The following is a 26,019-nucleotide window of genomic DNA, read 5'->3' on the forward strand; positions in this document are numbered from 1 at the left end:
TTTATACAGTTATCTTGTTGCATAAGAAAGATCGGATTTAGAAAGAAGGTAAAAATAACCTGAGAAGAAAAAACAAAAATGCAAGCAAACAATAACAGAAAGAGTGGAAATGTTATGTTTTGGTCCATACTCATTTCCCAGTGTTCTTTCTTTGGGTGTCTCTGATTCTGTTCATTACAGATCAATTGGAACTGATTTGGTTTATCTCATTCTTGAAGAGATCCATGTTCATCAGAATTGATCATCATATAGTATTGTTGTTGAAGTGTCCAGTGATCTCCTGATTCTGCTAATTTCACTTAGCATCAGTTCATGTATGTCTCTCTAAGCCTCTCTGTATTCATCCTACTGGTCATTTCTTATAGAACAATAATATTCTATAACATTCATATATCACAATTTATTTAGCCATTCTCCAATTGATGAGCATCCGTTCAATTTCCAGTTTCTAGCCATTACAAAGAGGGCTGCCACAAACATTTTTGCACATTAGAGTTCCTTTCCTTTCTTTAATATCTCCTTGGGATATAAGCCCAATAGTAACACGCTATATCCATCTCTTGACACATACAATGTGTGAAACTCTACCCTCTGTATCTAGCCATAGGCCTGGCACTTAAAACATTCTTAATAAAATGTTAAAGTTACTAGCCTGGAGACTTCTCCAGCTGGATTTAATCTTACTAATGAGCTATGTTAGATGTCAGTCATACTTTTGGCAAAGCTACAGCTCTGCACTCAATTTAGGTGAATATTTAAATGGTAGTTAGTAGATGGGGAAGGTTAAAACTCCATTCTGCTTTTAAAAAAAAAATCTATTTCACAAATTTTTGTTTCGTTATTTTAATGGTAGCAGATTTTTTTTAGGAATCCAAATTTGGGATCCAATAGGCACAGAATATTTTATGAAAGATATATAGTAGTTCTGCCTGGTTTTCTTTATTGTTCATGAAAGCGTACTGTTTTCTAATTGTGGGAAAATGGTATGCCATTTATTTATTTAAAAAAATTTTTTTAAAATAGCTTTTTATTTACAAGTTATATGCATGGGTAATTTTACAGCATTGACATTTGCCAAATCTTTTGTTCCAATTTTTCCGCTCCTTCCCTCCACCCCCTTCTCTAGATGGCAGAATGATCAATACATGTTAAATATGTTAAAGTATAAATTAAATACAAAATAAGTATACATGTCCAAACCATTATTTTGCTGTACAAAAAGAATTGGACTCTGAAATATTGTACAATTAGCCTGTGAAGGAAATCAAAAATGCAGGCGGGCAAAAATATAGGGATTGGAAATTCTATGTAATGGTTCTTAGTCATCTCCCAGAGTTCTTTCGCTGGGTATAGCTGGTTCAGTTCATCACTGCTCCATTGGAACTGATTTAGTTCATCTCATTGCTGAAGATGGCCAGGACCATCAGAATTGACCATCATATAATATTGTTGTTGAAGTATATAATAATCTGGTCCTGCTCATTTCATTCAGCATCAGTTCCAGTTCATGTAAGTCTCTCCAGGCCTTTCTGAAATCATCCTGTTGGTCATTTCTTACCGAACAATAATATTCCATAACATGCATATACCACAATTTATTCAGCCATTCTCCAATTGACGAACATCTACTCAGTTTCCAGTTTCTGGCCACTACAAAGAGGGCTGCTTATGTCATTTATTTTTTAAAAAGTTTTTTGAAAAATAGTTGTTTTTTTTTAAAGTTAATTTCTAATAAAAAGAAACTCAAGAATGGCAGTGTCCTGATGTATCAGTGAAAGAGCATTAAGTCAGTTGTTGGGCCTCATATCATTTTAAAGTGGCAAACTCTTCTGTTATTTTACAATAAAGTAATCTAAATCCAAAACATTATATCAATAGCAGATCCAGAAGTGTAATTATTTGGGGCCAAGAATTCTAGCTTTTTAACTTCCCAGTCTTAGAAGATTAGTCTTTTCAGTGACCTGGTTCTTACAGACTGCAGGGGACTTCAGAGCCTGAACACTGATAATTTGTACTATATTTAATGTTTTAACAAGGCATAGGCTATACTATCCCCTGGCAAAAATTGGCTCAAACTTCCTTTGGGTTTGTACTTCAACTTTTAACTTGGGGGAAGCCCCCAATTCTTAGTCCAATTTTGTTGCTTAAAATATGGTAGTTGGAAAGTTATATAAATTCTAATTGGGGTTGATCTTTGTACTTAAAATGAAAGTGAAATACTTAAAATGAAAGTGAAAGTAGTGAATACAATTTTATCATTTGACCCCCATGGTGGATTGTTAATCCTGGTCTAGTTTTTTCCTTTTAACCATTACATATATACTTCACTATTTACCTTTACTCTTCTTGGCTGGCATCTGCTGTGAGAAAGCCCAGCTAATTTTGCTTTTAACAGGAAAAAAACATAATTAGAGAAGTAAATCTAACCTCTCTTAAGTCACGTAATATGTATCCAAACAAAATACAGATCATATTTTCATTCTCTGTCTTCCTTAGCACTCATTAACTTATGTATTCAGATAGTTGATTATTTTTATAAATTGTTTTTGACATTCAAACTAGTTGCTCTTGAAATCTAGAAAGAAAATAGAGCAAAAGTCAAATTTGAGGCAGTACTAACTTCTTTATGGGTCTAATTCCCACGAATAGGAATGTACTTAGTATTAGCAACATGCCATGTAGGAAAAACCTGCATAGAGTTAAAATTCAGTGAACATGTCTGATATTCTAATGTGAAATTTCTTATAAATTCCTTACATTTTCTGATAGTCAATAGCTGTCATATTATGTCTAACAAATATCTGGTAAGAGAATTTAAGTAAATTAAACAGTGTACTGCTTTAAATGAGTGCATTTTAACTAGCACTAGAATGTGAAAATAACCTTGTTGTGATGGTATTCAGTCTTATCTATACATGTGTAGACTATATTAAGTGAAAGCCAACAATTTGTCAAGGGAAATCACTGAATAAAATTTGTGTATGTATTCATACTCATTTATCTCTGAGCTAAATCCTTCAAGTATGTGTTTCTCTGATCTGTATTGTAGAGGGAGGGGGAAAGAGGAAGATCATAGAGAAAAGGGCATGGCAGAAAATAAGATTTGGCTGCTGGGGAAAACAGCATTGCCCCATCTTCAGATATTCTATGATCCTCCTGTGATAATAGGGGAAAACAGATACTTGAATATATCTGGTTTTCCTGATTTATCCTAATCTGAAGATCAAAAAGGGTGCTTCACATATTTGCAAATCAGGTTATAGCTGTATGTGAGAAAAATACTCAGTTTATTTTAAAAGATTCCATATGAATTTTGTTGGTATATCTGTCATGTACAAAAATTATCTCCATAACATTAGGTCTCTATTTGCAGTTGGCATTCTTGTAGCAAACTGACCCGTTAGGTGATCTCTCATCATCATTGTTATTACATTATCAGAGAGTTTGGCTCAGTAAATTCTTGTTGGATTTGAATTGAATTTCATGATAGAAAGCAATTATAGACAGTATTCTTGACACTCTTCTATGTTCTCTGCATTCTGATATTATGGGTTAAGAGCTGTAAGCATATTTAAATTTTTATCAAAATTTAAAATTGGCTTAGCTGTGTTAAAATAAAAATCCAAATAATACCCAAATCTATTTTTAATGTAGGAACATTTCTACCTTTGAAGTACTATATGTAATATAAGATTTAACTACAATTAACTTTTTATTCACTATAGGAAAGCTTAAATGCACATTAAATTAAAAATAAAAAAAAAGATTTTTCAATTCTTGCTGTTATTAAGATAATTTTATTATCTCCTGCAGGTTCATCTACCTTCTTGTACAGTATTTTTAAACTTTCCTATGAATAGAATTAAGCAGATTTTCCTTGCTCAAACGTTGGATTTCTCTCCTAGAAGTGGATATTTTGCACTGGGAAACAACAAGGGCAAAGCCTTATTGTATAGGTAGGTATTACTTAAAAGATGTTAAAAGATTCACTCTGCAAGCTACATTTGAAAGCAAGAGGTGAAGTATATATACCATTTAGCAATTTAGTCTTTGATAGATTTTATTATCTTCAGATTGTCATTTGATTTTAGCTATGCTCTATCCTATGCTTTTTATCATTAGGAAAGTTTAATCAGTGTCAGTAATTTATAAAAGATCATCAAAATACAAAAAGAAATGGAAAGTGTGGTTTGAGTGCTTGTGAAATGTTACCCAAGTAACCCATGAAGACAGGGATCATGGATGAAAAAAACTTTCATGATAGGGCCCTTGCAATTTATTAGCTTATTATCTTTAATTCAGAATGTGTACTTCTGATTCACCAGTATTGACACTGACCTAGTCAGCCATGTTCAAAGCAACCTGAAGGCATAAAGTGACTTGCTCTAGGTTCCTATGTAAGTTATTTGGGGATAAGAGAGTAAAGAAGGACTTGAACTGGAGTCTGTGGTTTTCCTAATGTACCACATTCTCTTGTTCCTTTAATCCAAGTTGGTAAGGACCTTTCTTTTTACAGTTTCACCTAACACTTTATTTGACTTTGTTTTTTTAGTTGTTACATATTTTGTACTGTAACTATTTGAGTCCATATCCTTTGGCTTACATGAGTTATATCCTGTCTAAACTATGTGAGTTTAGCACTGTGTTCAGTACACAGTGAATATTTAATAATTATTTTATTAAATTGACCTGAACATGTAAACTGTAAAAATCAGATATTTAACATATTGAGATTACTTACATGTATATAGCCTTAATGATGGTTAATTTCAAGGGGAATAAAAACTTATATGCTCTGCCCATTTTATACTTCCCACATATATTAGCTAGAAAACCAAGAATAAACCAGATTTAATTGCCTGAAGGTCAGAAGACATATTCTTCAGAAAGAACTAAACAGCTTTCTCCAGAACATCTAGGATGAACTTAATCTCCTTTCCTCATTCTTGGATATTGCAGAACAAAATATATACTACTTTGGCATTTAAATCCCTTCACAATTTGACTGCCTTTCTTGGCTTATTATTCCCTTTCATTTATTCTACATTTAAGACAAATTGGCCTCACAATGGGCATTCTATTGCTCATCCTTATGCTTTGAATAGTGTTTCTTCCTCATTTTTACTTCATAGAATCTCTAGTTTTCTCCAGAGCTTAACTCATATTCTTTCTTACATGAGGCTTTTCCTGATTCCCCCTCACGCCACTCCCATTCATTACTGTTGTTTCCCTTTCCACTCCAAATGACTTTGTATCATTTTTATAATTTGTATTCAACTTAACATGCATGCATATTACCCCCCCAGTGTAAGCTACATTAAAGTGGGAGCCTTCCCTCCCTCCCTTTATTTCTTCTTCCTTCCATTCTGTAGCACAGTTGGAACTTTATACTTTCTTGATGAATTGATTATAAAATGAATCTTTTTAAATAATCTGCAACTCTGGAAGTTAGAAAAAAGGAAGTCTTTTTAACTTTGAGGATTTGGAGATATTCCATTTCTAAAAAAGATATGGTTTATTGTAATTCTGAAGGGACAAAAAGTTACTCTAGAAAAATCAGCGATCCTATAACTTTTATTCTAAAATGAGATATTTTAAGAATATCTTGTTGGGAGAGACAAAAACAGAAAGAAAAAATTACAGACCAATATTCCTCATGAACATTGATGTAGATATTTTAAATAAAATTTAATAAATAGGCTAAAAAAATTAGTTTATATACTAAGATTAGGTTGGGTTTATACCAGGAATCAAAGTTGATTCAACATAAGGAAGATTATGTATGCAATAGCCCACATTACTGATGTAATAAAAAACATAATTATATCAGTAGCTACTGAAAAGATTTCTTTTTTTTCTGGACAAAACTTAGCACTCATTTCTGTTAAAAATTAGAAATCATAGGAATAAATAGAACTTTTCTCAATGAAGTAAATCGTATTTATCTAAATACTAGAGCAAACATTATGTGTAACAGAAAAAAATTATAGGCCTTTCCAGTAAGATCAAAGATTAAGCAAGGATGATGCCCATTATCAGCACTGCTGTTTTAACAGGGTACTAGAAATGGTAGTTATATCAATAAAACCAGGAAAAGAAATTGAGGATTAATCTTAGTCAAAGAGAAAACAAAATTATTCTGTTTTGTTTTTGACAGATGTTATACTAAACAAAAAATTTTCTTGAAACAATAACTTCAGTACTTTTTTAGAGTATAAGATACATCTATATGTATTATATACCAATATTGGGCTTATGAAAGAAGAAAAAGTTTTATATGTACAAAAATATTAATAGCTGTTCTTTTCATAGTACCATTTGAAATTGCAAACTAAGGGAGCGTCCTCCCATTAGTGAATGGCCAAACAAATTGTAATGTAATAGATTATAATGTGTAATGCCATAAGAAGTGATGACTTCATCACAATTTCAGCACAATTTTAGTGGAAACTGGGATGATCTTTATGAATCGATTAAAAGCAAAATGGGCAGAAGTAGGATAACAGTTTATACAGTGATAATGTGGAGAAAAACAATTTTGAAGAATTGTAGAACCCCATACAAGTGTAAAGGATGAGGTTGAAATGCCACTTAATTCTTGAAAGAGAAGTGTTTTTAAAATCCAGAAATATCTGTCTGGGAACAACAAACAGGAATTTGTTTCCTGGATTACCAGTAATCCAGTTGGATTACTGGATGCATGTAAAAATTTCAGTTAAATTTTTTTTTTTTTTTAATTTGGTGGGGTGTGGATGGGAGTATGAACAAATTAATTTTAAAATGCTTTAATGGTGTGTACACACACAACACACATGTACACATATATAATTCAAAAAACTTCAGAACTGATGATTAATGCCATGATTAATCATGAGCTCAAACTAGTAGAAATGGACACATTTCTCAATGTTTAATGTATGGGTTATTTTAGCTCTGATTGAATGGTTTTCTAGGAGGGATTTTAAGAACTTTGCTCAGTGGTAAAGGGCAATGGTAGTGGGAGGGACTAATTAACTTAAAAAAAGAGTACTTGTTACTTGAAAAAATATCTTGTTTAGAAACAGAATGCCATATCATTATTAAAGGTTCTATTTGGATTTATTGCCTCCTGAGCATTTTCTCTTTTTCCTGTACTTTGACTCTTTTAAGATGAAGTTGATACTAGTTTATTTTTAAGCATTTTGTTTTTTCCATAGTTTTATGTATGTAATAAAATCTCTCTACAATCTTGCTCTGTGAAAACTGAAATAGCCATTGATTTGAAATGTAGGCTACAAAATATACTATGTTAAAGATCTCTTCATCAGGTGTTTTAATTTCCACATCATTTTATATATATATATATATGTATGTATATATGTATATATGATATTATGTATGATATTATACATATAATTATTATAATGTAAACCTTTTTTCCATTTTCATGTTCTAAATTGCTCCCCACCCGTGGGAATAGGTTCCAAGTGGCTTAAGTCTCCTGATAGTATATGCTGACATTTTTCCTTAAAAGTTCTGTGGTGGAACTTTTAGGAAAAGTTCTTACAGTGCCATGGAAAGTTTCCAATTGACACATGAATTGTGATACTTTGTGAAATGACTCAATAGCTCTTATCTTTTTCAGGTTGCATCATTATTCAGATTTCTGAGGTGGGAGATGGGTTTTTGCAGGTAAGAAACCTTTTGGGGCCTAAAGTTATATTCATTACCATTGATAGATAAAGGGATTTAAATTCTTTGATGTTTGGGTGTGTGGGTGGAGTGCATTTCATCATTTTGGGAGGAGTTACTTAATATTGTTGATGTGAGAAGTAGGTAAGGAAAGGGGGAGGCAGGGTTACATTGCATCAGATTACATTGGAACAATCCATTGGAAGTCACCAGCAGTAGACTTGGGCTCTCCTTGGGGCATTCATTAGCATTACTCTCTCTGAACCACCTGTTTCCCCTTCATAAAATGAGGTATTGGTGTTTGTACTCTGCCTCAAAGGCTTGTGAAGAAAGCTCATCATAAATTCTATATAAACTGTTGCCATCGGATGGAGTCCTCTCCCGCTCGGATTACTTACAGTATTGCCTTCAGTTAATGGCATAGTATTTTAAGAGGATGGTAATATAATAAAAATAAGAATAGCTAACACTGATACAGCAACACTGTGCTAAGAAATTTCTGTTCTTTCTCATTTGGTCCTTGCAGCCACCCCAGTAGCTAAGTGCTGCTCCTCTCTCATTTTTACACTTGAGGAATTGGAAGATAAGGGGCTTGGCCAGGATCACATAAACACTTAATGAGTGTCTGAGGCTGAGTGTGAGTTCCAGGGTTGCGGATTCCAGGCCTGGCATTCTGGTAGCGAGGGTGGCGGCAAGAAGGCCCCAGAAGGCCCACGTCTTTTCTTCAGATTTTTGAGGAGAGGAGTGCACCTGTGTAACTCGACAGGTGCGTGGGCGGGCAGCCTCTCTGGGAGCCAAAGAAACAAAGTGTCAGGTTCCCATTGGCACCAGGGGTCCTTGAGCACAAGCTGGAAAAAGAGAGGCAGTGGGGAATAGGGAATGAACTTTTGGGCAAATCACAGGGTTTTCCCTAGTGGAACAGGAGATGACTGAACTCTTCTGATCCCATGACATAAGCATGTAACCAACATGCCTGCATGCCCCCGAGCTCTCCAGGTTCGATGCTTCTAGGACTCAGCAGGTTGTCAGCCTGGGAAGGAAGGGTCCTGGATCAAGGACACAGGACATGGGCTCAATCCTGGCTTTGATAACTTCTTACCTGTGGGACTTGCACAATGCAAATTAGCTCTCTTTTTCCTTATTTATCAGTTTAAAATTTTATCAATTTAAACTGAGTCTTGAGTTTGGAAAAAGTATTGTTATATTAGGAATCTGTGGGCATTTCAGTGCATAATCTTTAAGATCCCATCTAATTTGATTATATAAATGATAGCATGTATCACTGACAGGTGGCCAGTGCTGTAGAGTAGACCATTTAGCATGTTGCTGTGGCATCTTGTTTTTTGATTAGATGAAATCAAAATGTCATTATGAACAATAGATCAGTTACACAGTTAACTATAATTGGTTCTGATGTTTGGAGCCTAGGATTTAGGAGAATTAATATAAGTAGAGAGTAAAAATTTAGGGAAGGGCAATATATTGGTCCCTGCAGTTGATATTTAAGTGACAAGAGGGAGGAAAGCTCATCATTTAATTCAATTTAGTACACGTTTGTTAAACATTTACTCTAGGTGTTAATAATAGTTTACTTCTGTCAAGGAGCTTATAATCTACTAGGGGTGATGTGACATGCACCAAAGTAGTGTATGACAGGTGGAGGAGGGGATGGATTTAGAGTAATTTAGGAAAATGGGAAGAAAGAGAAAACAATTTCATCTGGAAGGACTGGGGGAAAAGGACTGGGGGAAGGACTGGGTTCTATGGGGTGTCATCTGCCTCCTGAACTGAGCGGAAGAAAGAGATTTCAAAGAGACCTTGCATCCCAATATTGGGGGTCTGCTCCCCCAGGACTGAAGCACAAGAGAGCTGCCAGAGAAGAAAGCATTGAAGTGACTCTTCTAGGACAATTGATCACTATGGCAGTTTGGGATATCTTATTGCTGGGAGGGCTTGGAATAAAAAGGAGGGCTTAATCAGGTGGGTTTCATTAGGAAAATGTTTTCTGGAGAAGCATATGAATTGATGTCCATCCTGTGATGCTACACTCAGTGCTTATTTTGTTTGTTGATCACTAACATAAATTAATTCAATATCATCTCTTGTTTTTTTCCCTCAGATCCAGTTAAACTACAAAAGAAGTTCTTGTTCATATCTTTTTTTTTTTTTTTTACTGTTTTCTAAATATATGTTAATAAATGGAAAATAAATTAATAAAACAACTGTTCTTGTTTAAGTTAACAACAGTATTGTCTTAATCACAGTGACTTAGTCTGCAGTCCTCCTAATTTTAATAAATGCACTTTATCTCTAAATGTGAGAAAATAGAAACACCTGCTGGTATTTAGGAGAAACATAAGCAAAAGTCTAACCGTACAATTAACTCTGCCTGTTATTTTCTTTCTTTTATGAATGATTGCCTCTCCTCAAGACCCCTGCTCCAACTCTCTTTTTCTTAGAAGATGACCTAATCTCTTATTTAACTGAGGAGATTGAGGTCATCCTTCATGAACTCCCTCATCTTCCACATACAATTCCTCTAAGGCCTGTCCTTTTCCATTCTGTCTTTTTTTTTTTTTTTTTTTTAAGTTCTATAGGGTAAGATAGCCCACTTCCATATGAAAACCAACCTTTCCACTTGTGGGCCCTTCATCATCTTTCCTTCCATTTCCTTAGCAACCTTGCTCTATGTATCATTTTCTGTTCTGTTTTCATTTTCAATTTCTCCTCTGCTAGCCCTTTTTCTTCTGCTTATAATCATATTCAGGTCTTTCCACATTAAAAATAAAAAAGCTCTCTGTGGACTTAGATACTTTCTCACATTGGCTTGCAGTGTCTCTCACCACAATATGCTATGAAACTACTCCCTGACCTTTTAGTTAAGGAATGCAGTAGCCTTTTCTCAGTTCTCATCTTTTTTTGCCTTTTTGGCCATTCAACCTCTACTGGATACTTTGGCCTCTTTGCTTCTGTAATACTGTTCTTTTCTGCTGGCTGCCCTGGCAATCCTGTCTACTTCTCTAGTTTCAATAATTACCTCTATGTATGACTCTAAAGTCTTACACTTACACTTACTTTATCCTTTGGCTCCAGGCATACATCTTCAATTGCTTGTTAGGTTTCTTTATGTAGCTGTCGCATAAATACCTCAAACTCAGCATATTCAAAACTGAACTCATCATCCCGTCTTTCCTAATGAAACAACTACCTTCCAAGTTCCCTGTTTGTGTTGATGGCACTTTAATGTGCAATAAAAGTAACATTTTTTGTCTTCCCTTTTCTTTAAGCTTTCCCTATCCCTTTTTCCCTTTCTACCTCTTTCACATAGATTTTATTATCAAGTCCTACTGATTCTACTTAGTATCATTTTCTAGTATTTCTGGTATCATTTATATTTCCTGCCACTTTCAGTAGATTATTCCATTCATTACCTCTCACCTGGGCTTATGCAGTAGTGACCTCCTCAGTGCTTTCACTAACTCTAGGTATTCCAGTCCACTTCATACATACTAACACCATAATTTTTAGACAGAAATCTAACTATGTCACTTCTCTACTCAAAAATGTCTTTTCTCCATTCTACTGGCTATTGGATAAAATATCAACTCAGTCTGGAAGACTGTTCTTCACAGTCTCCCCTGGACTTTGATTTCCAACCTTATTTGACATTATTTCCTTTTTATGCAGTCTGCTTTCCAGCTCAATTTGATGACTAGATATTTTCTTATCTTTCCCTGTCCTTTCTTCTTCACATTTACACAAGTTATCTCCCCATGCCTTGAATATACACTCCTTTTTTCCTTCTCCAAATGTTTGTATAAGTTATCTACTCATGCTATGAATGTATATTCCTTTTTTCCCTATGCTTGTTGAAATCCTTTCTTTTGATGAGCCAGCTCTTATTTCCATGAAACCTTTGATTTTCCTCCTCAGCAAATGAAAATGATCTTTGCTTTTCTTGAATTGTCCTCTTACACTCTGGTTTTTTCTTTTGCTCCTGTTGCATTATCTTGTGTTCTACTTATTAGTATATATGTCTTAACTCTTTTGTTAGATTGTAAGGTTTTTGAGAGTGAGAACAAGGATTATGGTGTTTTTCATTTTTGTATCCAAAAAGTTGCTAGTAGATTTTGAATGTTTAAACCAAAGTTATTTGTTAGAAACATCTAGATGGTATAGTGAACAAAATGCTGAACTTGGAGTCAGGAAAGCCTAAATTCAAATCCTGCCTTAGAAACTTACAGTAAATGACCCTGGGCAAATCTTTAACTTCTTAGCCTCAGTTTTCTTACCTGAAAATGAGGATGATAGTAGCACCTACATCACAGAATTGTCTCAGTTCAAATAACATAAAGCATTTTGTAAACTATAAAACATTATAGAGATACTATTGTTGTTAAATAAACTATAATTATACTGAAATAATAGAGTTTTTCAGTCATTTTTTGTGTTCCCTTAATACTTAATTAGATCATTTTTTGGCAGATTCTGGCTTATCCATGGCTTTTCTTGAAATGAGTGATAGAAGTTAGAGAATTTAAATTCTGGATCATGCTTCCTGGCTTCATAGCCTTAGTCATATCTCTCTTTGTCTCATTGTCTTCATCTATATCAGGAAGAAGTTGGTCCAGGATGGTTTCTAAACTCTTAAATTTTATGAACACTTCATCCTTTGTGATCTATTTGTATCTTTTCCATAGATACAAGGATTTCCTAGCATAGTAGAAGCTTTCCTGTAAGGCTTTAATTTCAGAATCTTGAGTTGAAAAAGATTTTACTGGCCCCGTACTTTAACATTCCTAAACAAGAATTCACTGTACAGAAGTTTTGAAAAGTGGTCATCTACCCTTTTTTTTTTTTTTTTTTTTTTAAATTTTTTAACTTTTTACTTTTTATATTTTTATATATTTTTACTTATGTCAAGCTTATGTGCTTTGCCAACTGAACCAGCGATGCAGAACTAGTTTTCTCCCTGTTGTACAGGGTGATCTTTCAGATGTTGGAGAACAGTTATCACTCACATCTCACCTAATCTGTTTGCCTTAACCTAGCCTCATATGGTATGATTTCGAAGTTCTTATATCTTATTCACTTTGGATACTGGTCACTTTTTTTTTTTTTTAAATAGTAATAGCTTTTTATTTTTTTAAATATATGAAAAGATAATTTTCAACATATTCACCCTTTCAAAACCCTGTTGCAATTTTTCTTTCCCTGCCTCTCCCTCTCTATTCCCCTAGATAAAGGTTCAATATAGGTTAAACCTTTTGCATTTCTTCTAAACGTATTTTCGCAATTTGCTGTACAAGAAAAATCAGATCAAAATGGGAAAAAATAAAGAAAACAAGCAACAATTAAAAAAGGTGAAAATACTATGTTGTGATTCACATTCAGTTCCCATAGTCCTCTCTCTGGGTGCAGATGTCTCTTCCTCACAAGTCTATTGGAATTGGCCTAAATCACCTCATTGCTGAAAAGAGCCATGTCCATCATCGTTGATCATTATATAATTTTATTGCTATGTACAATGTTCTGTTAGTTCTACTCACTTCAGTTAGCATCAGTTCATGTAAGTCTCTCCAGACATCTGTGAAATCATCCTCCTGATCGTTTCTTATAGTACAATAATATTCCATAACATTCATATACCATAACTTATTTGGCCATTCTCCAACTGATGGCCATCCATCAGTTTCCAGTTTCTAGCCACTACAAAAAGGGCTGCCATAAACATTTTTGCACATGTGGGTCCCTTTCCCTCCTTTAAGATCTATTTGGGAGGTCCCTTTCTCTCCTTTAAGATCTGTTTGGGATATAAGCCCAGTAGAAACACTGTTGGGTCAAAGGGTATGCCATTTGATAACTTTTTGAGCATAGTTTCAAATTGCTCTCCAGAATGGCTGGATCAATTCACAACACCAGCAATGTATGTGTTCTAGTTATCCCACATTCTCTCCAACATTATTATCTTTTCCTGTCAGGTTAGCCAATCTGAGAGATGTGAAATGGTATCTCAGAATTGTCTTAATTTGCATTTTTCTAATAGTGATTTAGAACATTTTTTTTCATATGACTAGAAATGGCTTTAATTTTTTTGTCTGAAAAGTGTTTATTCGTTTCCTTTGGCCATTTATCAGTTGGAGAATGGCTTTTATTCTTATAAATTTGAATCAATTCTCTATATATTTTAGAAATGAGACCTTTATCAGAAACCTTCGATGTAAAAATTTTCCCCCCAGTTTTCTGCTTCCTTTCAAATCTTAGCTGTTTTGGTTTGTCACCTATTTAGGATGCTTCCAGTTTAATAAACATTCTTCCTAAAATGTGGTTTCACAACCTGAGATAGTTCTGACCAGTGGGTGCCAGCACATTAGTAAAGTAACTGCTGTCCTTCCCTCTTACTATATGATGTAGCCACCTTTTTTTAGATCCATTTTTAGAGTACTTGGTTTTTCTAATTCTTTCAAGAAGGAATGAATGAATTTTAAGTCCTTACTATTGTATACAAAGCCCTGAACTTCAAGAGACAGACATTTAGCTTTAGGAAAACACAATTGCTGAACAGTAGTGAACTTTTTATTATATATCTGTCCCAGTACCTTCTATTCTTTCCTCCCTTTTTGTACCATTTTCAGTAGCCAGAATACTGACATACTTTCTAAAAGTAAATTTATCTTGTTGTTTCCCTCTTAAGTTGCTAGAGGGCAGCATAGGACTATTCAATTAGCTGCATAGAGGCTTGGCTGTTGATAGGATTATTACTTAATGCTGAGACAGAGCTAACTCATTTTTTCCTGAGATGGTCACCAATCAGTATATTTGCCTTTGTCCTATAAAAGCCTAGAATGTTGGCTTGGAAACAGATTGTTTACCAACAATTTTCAGTCTCTGAAAGCCAAGGGCATTGAAAGGATTCATTTTAATTTACATACTATGTACAAGTGTAGAATAGAAATAGTACAGGATGAAAGGGGACTGGGTGATTTTTGATTTGTAAGAGCAGAAGTTAGGATGTCTTTCTGATTTAGTCACAAATCTTTAAAAAGGGAGTGAGGATAGTACAAGAATTTAGCACCTATTGTGTGATATACACTGTGTGCTAAGCACTTGAAAAATATTCTTTCATTTGATCCTCACAACCCTGGGAGGTAGGTGCTATTAGTATTATTACCATCATCTCTATTTTATAGATGAGGATACTGACGCAGCCAGTGGTTAAGTGACTTGCTCAGAGTTTGAAAGCTACTAAGTTTCTGAGATTGGATTTGAATTGTTGTTCCTGATTCTAGGCCCGATGTATAATCCTAGCTGCCTCATAATGAAATATATGCTTTTCTAGTTTAGAAAATGGGTATTTAGTTCACAACAAAAATTGTAGTTATCAAAACATCATAGTTGGAAGAAATCTAGAGGCCATCAAATCTAAACAACTCATTTTAGAGAAGATAAGTTTGGTGTCTCAGCTATGGTTTACACAGCTAGTGAGTGTCCAAGGAGGGATTTGAAGCCAGATTTTTTTTTGATTTCAGATTCAGTGTGCTATTCACTACACTCTGATCCCTCTTCAAAAACAGGCTCATTTCTCCTTCAACTGAAAAGGTGAAATGACTGATTCATGTACTTTGTCCCACCAATAATGGTGATGAATTTGATTCATCCGTATTTTCTATATTTTGCTTTCTGACCGTTGGCAAGATGATTTATGGGAGAGTGATCTAGTTTGTAGGCATTGCTGAAGTAAAACTTTAATTTCAGCACTTTGACTGCAGAAAAGACCTTGATCTATGCTATCTGCAGACCTTTCTTTCTAATCTGGGACCTGAGTGTTGTTGGGGCCTTCACACTTAGAACAGGGTTAGATCAAAGACCTTGTCAGGAACTGGGTGTTATAGTGGACAGAGTCCTGAAATTGAGAGTCAGGAAAATCTGAGGTTAAAATCTGCCCACTAGCTCCATGATCCTGGACACTGAAATGAGGAGTTTGGACTCTATAATATTTTTCAGGTCTAAATTTATAGACTTTTGAAATCAAATGCAGTTGAAGCAGCAGACCATGAGGTGAACATCTTACAATATGAGATAAAAATTATAGTTGTCTCTTCTACATTGAGACTTTCCTCATTGAGGTTTTGATATGTAAGAAATTAAATGTGAATTTTTTGGGAGTTTTGTAGAGGCTACAGATGACAGAAAAAATTCAGAAATTCAGAAATACATAAAATTATAAATATGGTATTATATAATATGAACCAAAATTTTGCAATAGGGTACTATAAACACCCCAGAAAAGAAAAAGATTCTGGTACCAAGGGAAAGCAAAAAAATTTTATGTTGATTTTCTGGATCACAGGCACATCTTTATCCTCCTATAATGTAGAAGGATAACTACATTTGTGTTTCATTACGAGACATATAAAAGTACCCAGACTAAAAAATTCAGGTCTTTATGGACCACATTCAATCTTTCCAACCCTATGAACTATTGAGCATCATAACGGCTTTTTGTTATTGTTTGACTTGAGATTGCATGTCAAGGTCCATATTGTGAATGAAGAGACAACTATCTTAACTAGGTTTTAAATTTGTTCTTTCCATCTATTGAAATAACTATTGTAATAAGAAGACTGCTACTCTTCCCCTGTCCCTCATCAAAAACAAAAAAAAAAAGTTGTGTACATCTTTTGTATAGGGACCAATTTAACTCCCTTTTAGGATAGTTCATTGCCAAAAGTTTGGTTACAAGAGTAATGGATTTATGAACTACAATAATTCATAGAAAACTACTAAAATGAAGAAATGGAGTGATTTACATCAGGGGAGTGCCTCTGCCAATGCATAACAAATTCTTGAAGTAGGCAGGAAGATCCTATACCCTGTCAGAACTGGGAAGGGAGAGATTGGAGATGAGGAGACCAGTTAGCTGTTTATTTAGGCAAGAAGATAATATGTGGCCTTATTGAAATGTAGAAGGGCAATTTTACCTTATATGACAAGAAGGCAGTGTGGTGTAATGTTTGAAAGTTGGGGCTTCAGTTTGCTCTTCTGTAAAATGAGGGGGGTATAATAATAACAGTGTTTACGTGGTATTGTTGGGTTTGCAAAGTGCTTTACAAATATTTTAATCTCAAAATCTTAGAGAGGTAAGAGCTAGTTTTTGTTTGTTATTCGACTTTTCTTGTTGAGTCATTTTTTTTAGTCATGTCCAATTCTTTGTGACCTCATTTGGGATTTTCTTGGTAGAAATATTGAAGTGGTTTACCATTTCCTCCTAAAGTTAATTTTACCCATGGGGAAACTGAGGCAGACAGAAGTTGTGACTTGCCCAGAATTATATAGCTAATCAGTGTCTGAGGTCACAAGTGTAGAATATTATTTATAAAAAGAATAGCAAGGTGGCAGCTTATCATAGTACCATTTCTATCTAAATGAGCAGAAAAGAATGAAGTAATAATAATAACTATTATTATTATAATTATAATCTCTCTAAGCTTCAGCTTCAGTGATTTTCTAAATTCAGTGGCAGGATAAAAGTCAAGAGTATGATTACAGTCTGGCATGCAGTGAGTGACCATGACCTTTCTAAATTAAGGCTCCATGACAAATAATGACAAGTAAGTGCTGAGTGAATAGTATTAGGTATGGAGTCAAGATACTCATCTTTGTGAACCTAAATCTGGCCTCAGACACTGACTAAGCTGTGTGACCCTGGGCAAGTCATTTAACCCTGTTTGCCTCAGTTTTCTCATCTGTAAAATGAGCTGGAGAAGGAAATGATAAACCACTCCTGTATCTCTGCCAAGAAAATCCCAAATGGGATCACAAAGAGTCAGACATGACTAAAAATTTCTGAATGATAAATCTCGTATGAACTAATTTTTGATAATCATAAGCTGCCCTTGCAAAATAACTTTTGTATTTATATTCCCAGTGCTTAGCACAATGCTTGGCACATGTGGCATATATTAAGTGCTTAGTAGCCATTTTTCATTCATTGCATTAATTCAGACATTCATACTTTTTAGCAAGTAACAATCTAATTCTTAAATGTTTAAACATATGTGAATTATACTTTGTGAAGAGGTCTTTCTGAATTGACTGATTGAAATCATGTGATTTTATTATTTTTGTTATTAATATGGTTTATTATGTTCATAGTGTAATGCGGAAGAAACTGAGCAAGACAGAGATTAGAGACCAATTCAATAATTTATTAAATGGAGAAAAATACTGGGACCAATGCATCCATGTTGATCCCAGGGCTAGACGAGACTATCATCTCAAAGAGTCTAGCCCAAAGTATCAGGACAGCGAGCCTTTTATGGAATAACAAGAACAATGATATAATGGAGGGACCTAGGTGGGGATAGAGGGAGGTTACTGATATTCTAATGACATTAAAGAATGTCTATAAAACCTTTATCTCAACCATTAAGAGGGGATGGTTATAACCTAAGGCAGAATTACAAAATAGGACAATTGGAGGAACTGGTCACCCCATTAAAAGGGAACTTTGGCATAACAATAGTTTTCTCAATATTGAACCAATACTGTGTTCCTGGAATAAAACCAGCCTAGTCATAGTATTATCATTTTTTTAAGAAGCTGTAGCATTTGCTAATATTCACTATCTTTTCATTGATAATTATTTAGATAGATTAGTCTATAGCTTTCTTCCTTGGCTTTGATGCTTCCTGGTTTAGGGATCTAGAACATATTTGTCTTAGAGAAAGAGTTTGCTCAATTCCTTCTTTCTGTTTTTGCAAAAAATTATGTAATACTGGAATTAATTTTAATTCTTGATAGAATGTGATAGAATTTTAAATGTGTTATAAAATTCATTTGTGAATTCATCTGTTCTTGAGATTTTTTCCTTTGACAGTTTATTTTAACTTATTTAATTTCTCTTTTTGAATTTTAATTTTCTATTTTCATGTTAATTTAGATATTTTGTGTTTTTTAAAATATTAATCCATGTCACTTATTTTTTTGTTTTTGTTGGCAAAAAACTGGAGAAAATGGCTTCTAGTATTTTCTAACATTTTCCTTTTCATTTGTGGTGAAATTTCCTTTAAAAACTTTTATATTGGCAATTTGGTTTTCTTTGAAAAATCAGATCAATTAATGGTTCATCTATTTTAAAAAATTTTTCTGAGAAACTAGCTTTTAATTTTATATATCAGTTTTTTTTTTTTTTTTTTTTTTTTTTTTTTTTTTTTTTTTTTTTTTTTTTTAGTATTTCTCTTTTTGCTAGAGATTTTTCAATTGGTTGTTTTTTTGATCTTTTAGTTTGATGCTCAATTTATTGAATTTTTCCCCTCCTTTTGAGATAGTTTTAGCCTCTTGCAGAACTAGATAAATGCAGCTAAAAGATAATTAAACTTGAACTTAGTATTTGCTTCTCTCCCCAACATTCCTAATCCTCCCTCCCTTTCTAGCTATATACAACACTGCCAGACACTCTAGGACAACTTCATCTTAAAGTCCATCCTCATTGTTCATTCTCCACCATCACCTCTGACACCTGGCCCCCTAGGGATGGTGATAATTTAACCAATTACTTGATTAGCATATTCCTCCCACCCTGTCATGCTTTCCTCATCCCAGTCATTCTCAATTCACAGTTGTCATTGTACTAACCTCATTCTCCATCTGACCCTGCCTGCTCCCATATCCCAAATTTCCTCAACCCAACCATCATGAAAGTCCCACTCTAAAACTACCTGGTCATGCTTTCTGGAATGCTTGCTCCATAGAGTAGAAATTTGTTATTATCTTAAACTTTTCCCTTTCTGATGGTGCAGAGATAGAAAATAAAAGTTAGAAAGGCCTCAAATCCAGCCTCTAGCCCTATGTAATTTTGGGCAAGTCATTTAATGTTCATTTTTCTCAGTTTCTTCAATTGTAGAATGTAGATAAAAATAGCACCTCCCTCTCTCAGTTCTTGTGAGGATTTGTAAAATGCTTTGTAAACTTCAAAGCCGTAATTAGAACTGCTTCTGTCTTTTTGCCCTCCCTGAGACCCGGCTCTCTCGCTGCCTTTCCTTCTGTAGCCTTTTTGTGCTGTCACTCCTGAGTCCTCTCCCCTTCATTGATCATGGTGTAGGAGTTGCCACTCCCTTCCTTTACTCCCTCAACCACTATTGTTCATTAACTTCTCCTTTGAGGTTCATTTAATCCATATTTGTCACCTAATCAAGATTCTGGTAGCCACTTCCCTCCTTTCTTCCTTAACAAGGTCAGTACCTCATTTATCATCTTTCTCTCCTTCTTTCCTTTTGTCTTCCTGTTAATAGACTTCAGCATACATATTGATACTCCTTCCAGTGCTGTAATTTCCTACTTGCTCATTTTACTTGCCCAAGACTTTCGGGTCTTCTCTTCATTCATTAGTATCTTCAGTGCAGTAGGTGTTTTCTTCATTTTTCCCATATTTCCAGTCTCTAGTTCTTGAATTGGGATTTCATGATTAGGCTGCTGCACACTAGTACTTTGGGACTGGTTGGATAGGGTTCTGTCTGCAGTATGGCTGCTTATCTTCCTATTTAGCTGGTAATGGGTCCCATATTTTTTATCAGTCCACTGATGATCTCTTTCGAATTCTGGCCCCTGTTTCTATCTTGCATGATTTCCAAATAGGAGTTAGTTCCTTCTTAGGCCAACTGAAAATTCACTCTTGCAACTAGGAACAGAGTTGCTCCATTTTCCTGCTTTGACCTCCAGGGTTCTGAAGAGTATGTGGCTAGATCCTCTCTATCTTTTCAGAGACCTAATGTGTCTGGTGCTTTCTCCAGCTTCTGTCCTTACAGACCAGGTTCAGGATTTAATGTTTTATATTGGCTAGCTTTGAACGCCTTGTTTAGAACATCCATTGGCTTCAGTTATGTTTGCAGGACCTAACACTTGCTTCCTTGCTGTATCTCTTATTTCTGACTCATTTATCTAAACTCCCATTGGCTTCCTTGATATGACCTTTCTGCTAGCTTCCATTGGCTTATGGCTATAATTTTGTTTAGTTCTGGATTAGATAGAGAAACCTAATTCTGTTTCTCTTGAGTTTTTTTTGTCATGATCTTTCTGGATTTTGGGGGGATATTTTCTTGGATTTGTGTAAGACAACTGGGTTTTTTTCATTTCCTTTCAAACTTTTATTATTAATAATGGGAATTATTATAATTAGAACATTAATAGAAAAATTTAAAGCCTTTTTTTCTCTTATTTTTTTTCTATACCATCCTTTATAGCTATCATTTCATTTCTTCTTCTACTTATTGGTAGAATACTCTATTTAAACTCTATTCTACTCTGATCACCTATTCTCTAACTCCAATGGGCGTTATTCAGTTTTTTTTCTTCTTGATTTATCTACAGCATTAGATTTTTGTTCTCTTTCCATTCTCAGATTTCCTTTACCCTTTCAGTATCCCTAGTATCTCACACAATAAATCCTTAAGAAATGAATTTTCAATATAACAGAGGTTACAAAATTTTCTCTTTATACCATGGGAGACCAGAAGTTCTCCTCCCATCCCTTTTCTAAAATTTCAAAAAAATAATTCTGAATAATTTGAAGAACTTATTCCAACTGTCCTAGGGAAAGAAATGGGATAAAGGGACTAATGGGGAGAAAATTGGTCCCCTTTTTCTTCTCCCCAAAAACCTTATATTAAGATAAGTGTTGATGTGAATGGAAATTTTATTGCTTGTGCATTGGGGAAGAGTCTGTAATAAGTCCTTCATCCTACTTCGGAGGAGCAAAGTTCTCCTCTGCTCTTAATATTCTATATTTTATGCATGTTGTACCTCCTTATTAGATTGTATATTCTTTGAAATCAAACACTGTCATTTTTTCCCCTTTGACCCCAAGGACTAATGCAGTATTTTCCACATAGTAAGAATTAGTATATAATTTAAAAACCAGGAATTGGGTAATTAAGTGGTATAGCATGAAAGTACCAGACTTGGAGTTAAGAAGAAAGACCTGAAGTACAAGGCATTTACTAAACATGTGACTCAACTTCTCAGTTTGTTTCCTATCTCCCAGAGTAGTTTTCAAGCTCAAATGAGTATATATATATATATATATATATATATCTTTTTGCAAACTTTGAAGCATTAAGTGACTATTAATCATTATTATCAGTGCTATTTCTATTACTAGTAATCAGGAAATATGGATTGGAATCCATATCATTAGAATAATAGATCTGAGCTCACCAGCTCTGTGATCATGAATAAGCGACTTCATTTCTCTGAACCTGTTTCCTTAGTATAAAAATGAAGTCTAATCGTTACCTTCTTGTACCTTCTACCCCAGAATTGTGAGAAAAGCCCTCTAGAAACTTCAAAGTATTATGAAAATGTGGAGTATTATTATTATTAGTAGTAGTAATAGTAGTAGCAACAGCAGCAACAGTAATGACAAAGATGATGTTTGACAAAGTACCTGGTGTCTTTCTTCTCTCTTCTCAACTTTTCTTTCTTTTTTTTTTTAATCATAATGTCAGCCTCTGTGAGTGTCAGTGTCCTTAGAAGTCTGTGAATGAAGTCACATTTTACGCACAGAATGGTATGCAGGCTCTGAAATGATTATTAAAGAGGAAAACCCCTGAGGCCTTATTTGAATTCCATAATTAACTGTGAGCTTTTAAAAACCCTAGTCACATAATGGTACATGTTGGCTTTTTAAATCATAAAGGAGTTGGTTACTTTGTGAATTACAAAGATATAACGCTCTTTCTCTCTCCCTCCTCCTCCTTCCCTCCCCCTCTCTCTTTGTGTCTCTCCCTCCATCCTCACCCTTCCCTATTTCTTTCTCTTTGTATCTGTCTTGTCTGCCTCTCTCTCTGCCTCTTTGTCTCTGTCTCTCTCTCTTTTTGTTTCTCTTTGCCTCTGTCTCTGTCTCCCCTCTTCTCTTTTTCTTTCCCTACCCTTTCTTCCCTCCCTTCTTCTCCTTCCCTTCTTTCTTCTTTCTCTCTTCTCTTCCTTCCTTCTTTCCTTTTCTCTTTCCTGCCCTTCTTCTTCCTTCTTCTTTCTGTTCTTTCTTCCGCCTTTCTCTCTGCTTCTCTTTCCTGTTTCTCTTTCTTCCCCTCCTTCTCTCCCTCCTTCCTCTCTTCCAAAAGTAACTGCTTTGTATATTTTTTCTCCTTTTAAAAAAGTGATTAATTTATCTTTGGTTTTTGATGATCTGAGAATAACAAATCAAAAGCTTCTCTGCGTCCTCCCTCTCTCCCCCCATCATTTTCTATGGAACAACCCAAGATCTGAAGATGAAGAAGTGGGATGTAATAGATTTGAAGCCAGCAGACCTAGATTCAAATTCCGACAATACTGCTTTCTCATTGTGTGGCTTTGGGTAAATCATTTCTTTTTATTGTGTTCCATTCCCTTATTTATTAAAATGGATGATTTGGACTAGATGACCTCAAAGACACCTTGTAGTTCAAAATCTATAGAGGTAGCTTGGCGTAGTGGATAGGGAACTGGCCTAATATACAGGAAGACATGGATTCAAGGGACCAACTTTGATTCATAATAGTTGTGTGTCCCTGGACAATCCACTTGAACCTCTTAGTGCTAGGCAACTTTCTAAGATTAAAAGTTGTAGAGAAGGGAAATTTCTTTTCCTGGGAGCTCTCTACATCGAGTAACCATAGCTCAAACCCATATCTCCCAGAAGTTTTTCTTAGATATTCCTCATTTTGAGGAATGGGAGTCCTGTTGTGCTTTCTCTGAATGTCTGCTAAAACAAATTCCAGAGAAAGTAATTTGGGAAATGGCATTTAACTTTCCTTAGCTCAAAGTCCTTGAAACTAACTTGACAATAAATATAATAAACAACTTGGTTTTCTTTGATTATTCTTTAGTTGTATTGATTCTTTTTTTTTTTTTTTTTTACATCTATATCTGGATTATTTCTCAGTACTTACTTGCCCCATTGGCACTCTCTACTGTCCTTAAAACAAATAATCAGTGATCAGTCGATATTGATTAAGAACTTACTATGTGCTAGGCACTCTAATAAGCTCTGGAGATACAAAAACCAGTCCCTAATCTCAAGAAGCTTATAATGTAGTGATTAAACAAAAACAAATGGACACTTTGGCTACATTTTGTCTGACAAGGGATCCTTCACCATGACTCCTCTGGAGACAAGATTGGTTAGTTCATTGATCTAAATCTCAAGACCTTCTAGCATAGATTTCCTTTATTGTGAACATTCCGAATAGTGTTTTCTTGGCTTTGCATCTGTATTGATACAAACAGAGATATAGAAAGGAAGGAAGATAGAGGGAGAGAAAAAAGAGAATGAGAGAGAATGCAAGCTATATCTGTAATTCACCAAGTAACTTACTCCTTTATGATTAAAAAAGCCAACATGTATTATTATGCATACTAAAAGCTCACAGTTAATTATGGAATTAAGTACTTTGAATCCGTTCATACAAATATTCCAAAATTTCTCTCAGTTTTTTATATATGTTGTTTCTTTTTGTTTATTTTTCAGTCATGTCTGACTTTTTGTGATGCCTTTTAAGGTTTTGCTATTTCCTTCCCCAGCTTGTTTTTCAGATGAGGAAATTGAGACAGAGTTAACTGACTTGCCCAGGGTCATATAATGTTTCTTATGGAACAATAATATTCTCTTACATTAATGTCCCAGTTTGTTTAGCCATTTCCTAACCACTTTTCTTCGTTTTTTTTTTTTAATTTCAAAAGAGGGTTGCTATATCAAATAAAGCATTTTTGATGGTATTTTGATATAGCAAACATAGCAATATTTGGTAAATCAAATAAACAAGCACCTCTTAACCATATTTGCCATATTTATCATATACCAAGCACTATATTTACTACATGGCATGGATTATGCTAGAGCTGGAGTTACCAAGAATGTTAAAAACTCCTTTTGGGGGCAGCCAGGTGGTCTAGTGGGTGGTGTGCTGGGGCCAAAGTCAGAAACACCTGAATTCAAATTTGACCTCAGACACCTACTATGTGACTCTGGGCAAATCCCTTAATTTGGATTTCCTCCAAAAAACCCAAAACAAAACAATCCTTGCCTCCTGGAGCTTGCAATCTAACTGGAATGATAAGAGACACAAAACTTTGCATCAACAAAGCACAACTTGAAGATAAACTCAGAATAAAAGCTTTTTAGCATTAAAGGGGATCTGAAAAGCTTACTGAAGGTGGGATTTGAAGAAAGCCAGGAAAGCCTGGAGCCAGAGGTGAGAAGGAAGAAAGAATTCCAGTTATGGGGGACAGCTAGTGAAAATGCCCAGAATTGGGGCATTACAACTTGCTGGAAATGAAAGAGTTGTCCTGGGCCTTCACTCTTCAATCAGAGGGAGGGGTTCTAGGAATGGAGGGGACTACATTGGACCAAAGAGACCGAAAGCAGCAAAACTATAAGAAATCTATTTCAATTGTGAGGCAGAAGGGAGTGTAATATGGACCTGAACTATGGTAATGACTGTGTGTGTGAAGAGAAAGAGAGATGTCATGGGGATAGAATCAATGAGAGTTAGCAATTGATTAGACTGGTGAGAGAGTGAGAAGAAAGTGTGGGATGATTGTGAGGTTATGAACTTGGGTGATTGCAAGGGAATTTAGGAGTACAAGCTGATTTAAGGTGGGAAAAGACAATGAATTCTACTTTGCTGATATATTGATCCCAATGGGGCATCCACATGACCGTATATTTGGTAATGTAGTGAGAGATTTGGGAATCATATGTTTAGAGATAGTAGACCAAAGAAGATAATGTAAGGTTGATGGGATTCTGATTATTGGCCCAAGCCTACCCAGCCCAGACCTGCCCCCAACTCTGAGTCCCACAGAAATCGTTAATCATGGATCTCACTACAACAGTGAACAGACCAGCATATTTTGTAACCATATCACCAAGTTACCACATGATAGTTATCACAAAATATAACATAGAAATCAGCCAATAAGAAAACGGGACGCTGGATTGCAAACCCCAATAAATCTTAACCCTAACATGACACCTGCACCCTTTTTGCTGTCTTTGAATGAACCCATGCGAGTTATAATGTCATTACCATAAATTAATGCTCCCTTAAATGGGCTTTTCTGTATGCCTTTTAAGTAACCACATGTGTAGTTTCTTTTTTAAAAAATATTTATTTTTTAATACACATTGCTTTATGAATCATGTTGGGAGAGAAAAATCAGAACAGAAGGGAAAAAACCATAGGAGAGAAAAGCAAAACAAAAACAAAAACAAAAAAAAGAAGTGAACATAGCATGTGTTGATTTCAATTTCCACAGTTCTTTTTCTGGATGCAGATGGCATTTTCTATCCAAAATCTATTGGGATTGCCT

At 34.8% G+C, this 26,019-nt stretch overlaps 1 protein-coding gene across 1 annotated transcript in view; it reads left to right on the plus strand.

The window, feature by feature from the left end:
• Window positions 1-12,094, plus strand: part of UTP18 (UTP18 small subunit processome component) — a 37,022-nt gene extending 24,928 nt beyond the window's left edge. The window contains exons 12-14 of the mRNA XM_031966430.1: window positions 3,814-3,956; window positions 7,625-7,671; window positions 9,791-12,094. Coding sequence (XP_031822290.1) covers window positions 3,814-3,956; window positions 7,625-7,649 — 168 coding nt within the window. The 3' untranslated portion in view covers window positions 7,650-7,671; window positions 9,791-12,094. The remainder of the gene's footprint in view (window positions 1-3,813; window positions 3,957-7,624; window positions 7,672-9,790) is intronic.
• The last annotated feature ends 13,925 nt before the right edge of the window (window positions 12,095-26,019 follow it).

The sequence above is a fragment of the Sarcophilus harrisii genome, chromosome 4 (genome assembly GCF_902635505.1).
Source record: "Sarcophilus harrisii chromosome 4, mSarHar1.11, whole genome shotgun sequence".
NCBI lineage: Eukaryota > Metazoa > Chordata > Mammalia > Dasyuromorphia > Dasyuridae > Sarcophilus > Sarcophilus harrisii.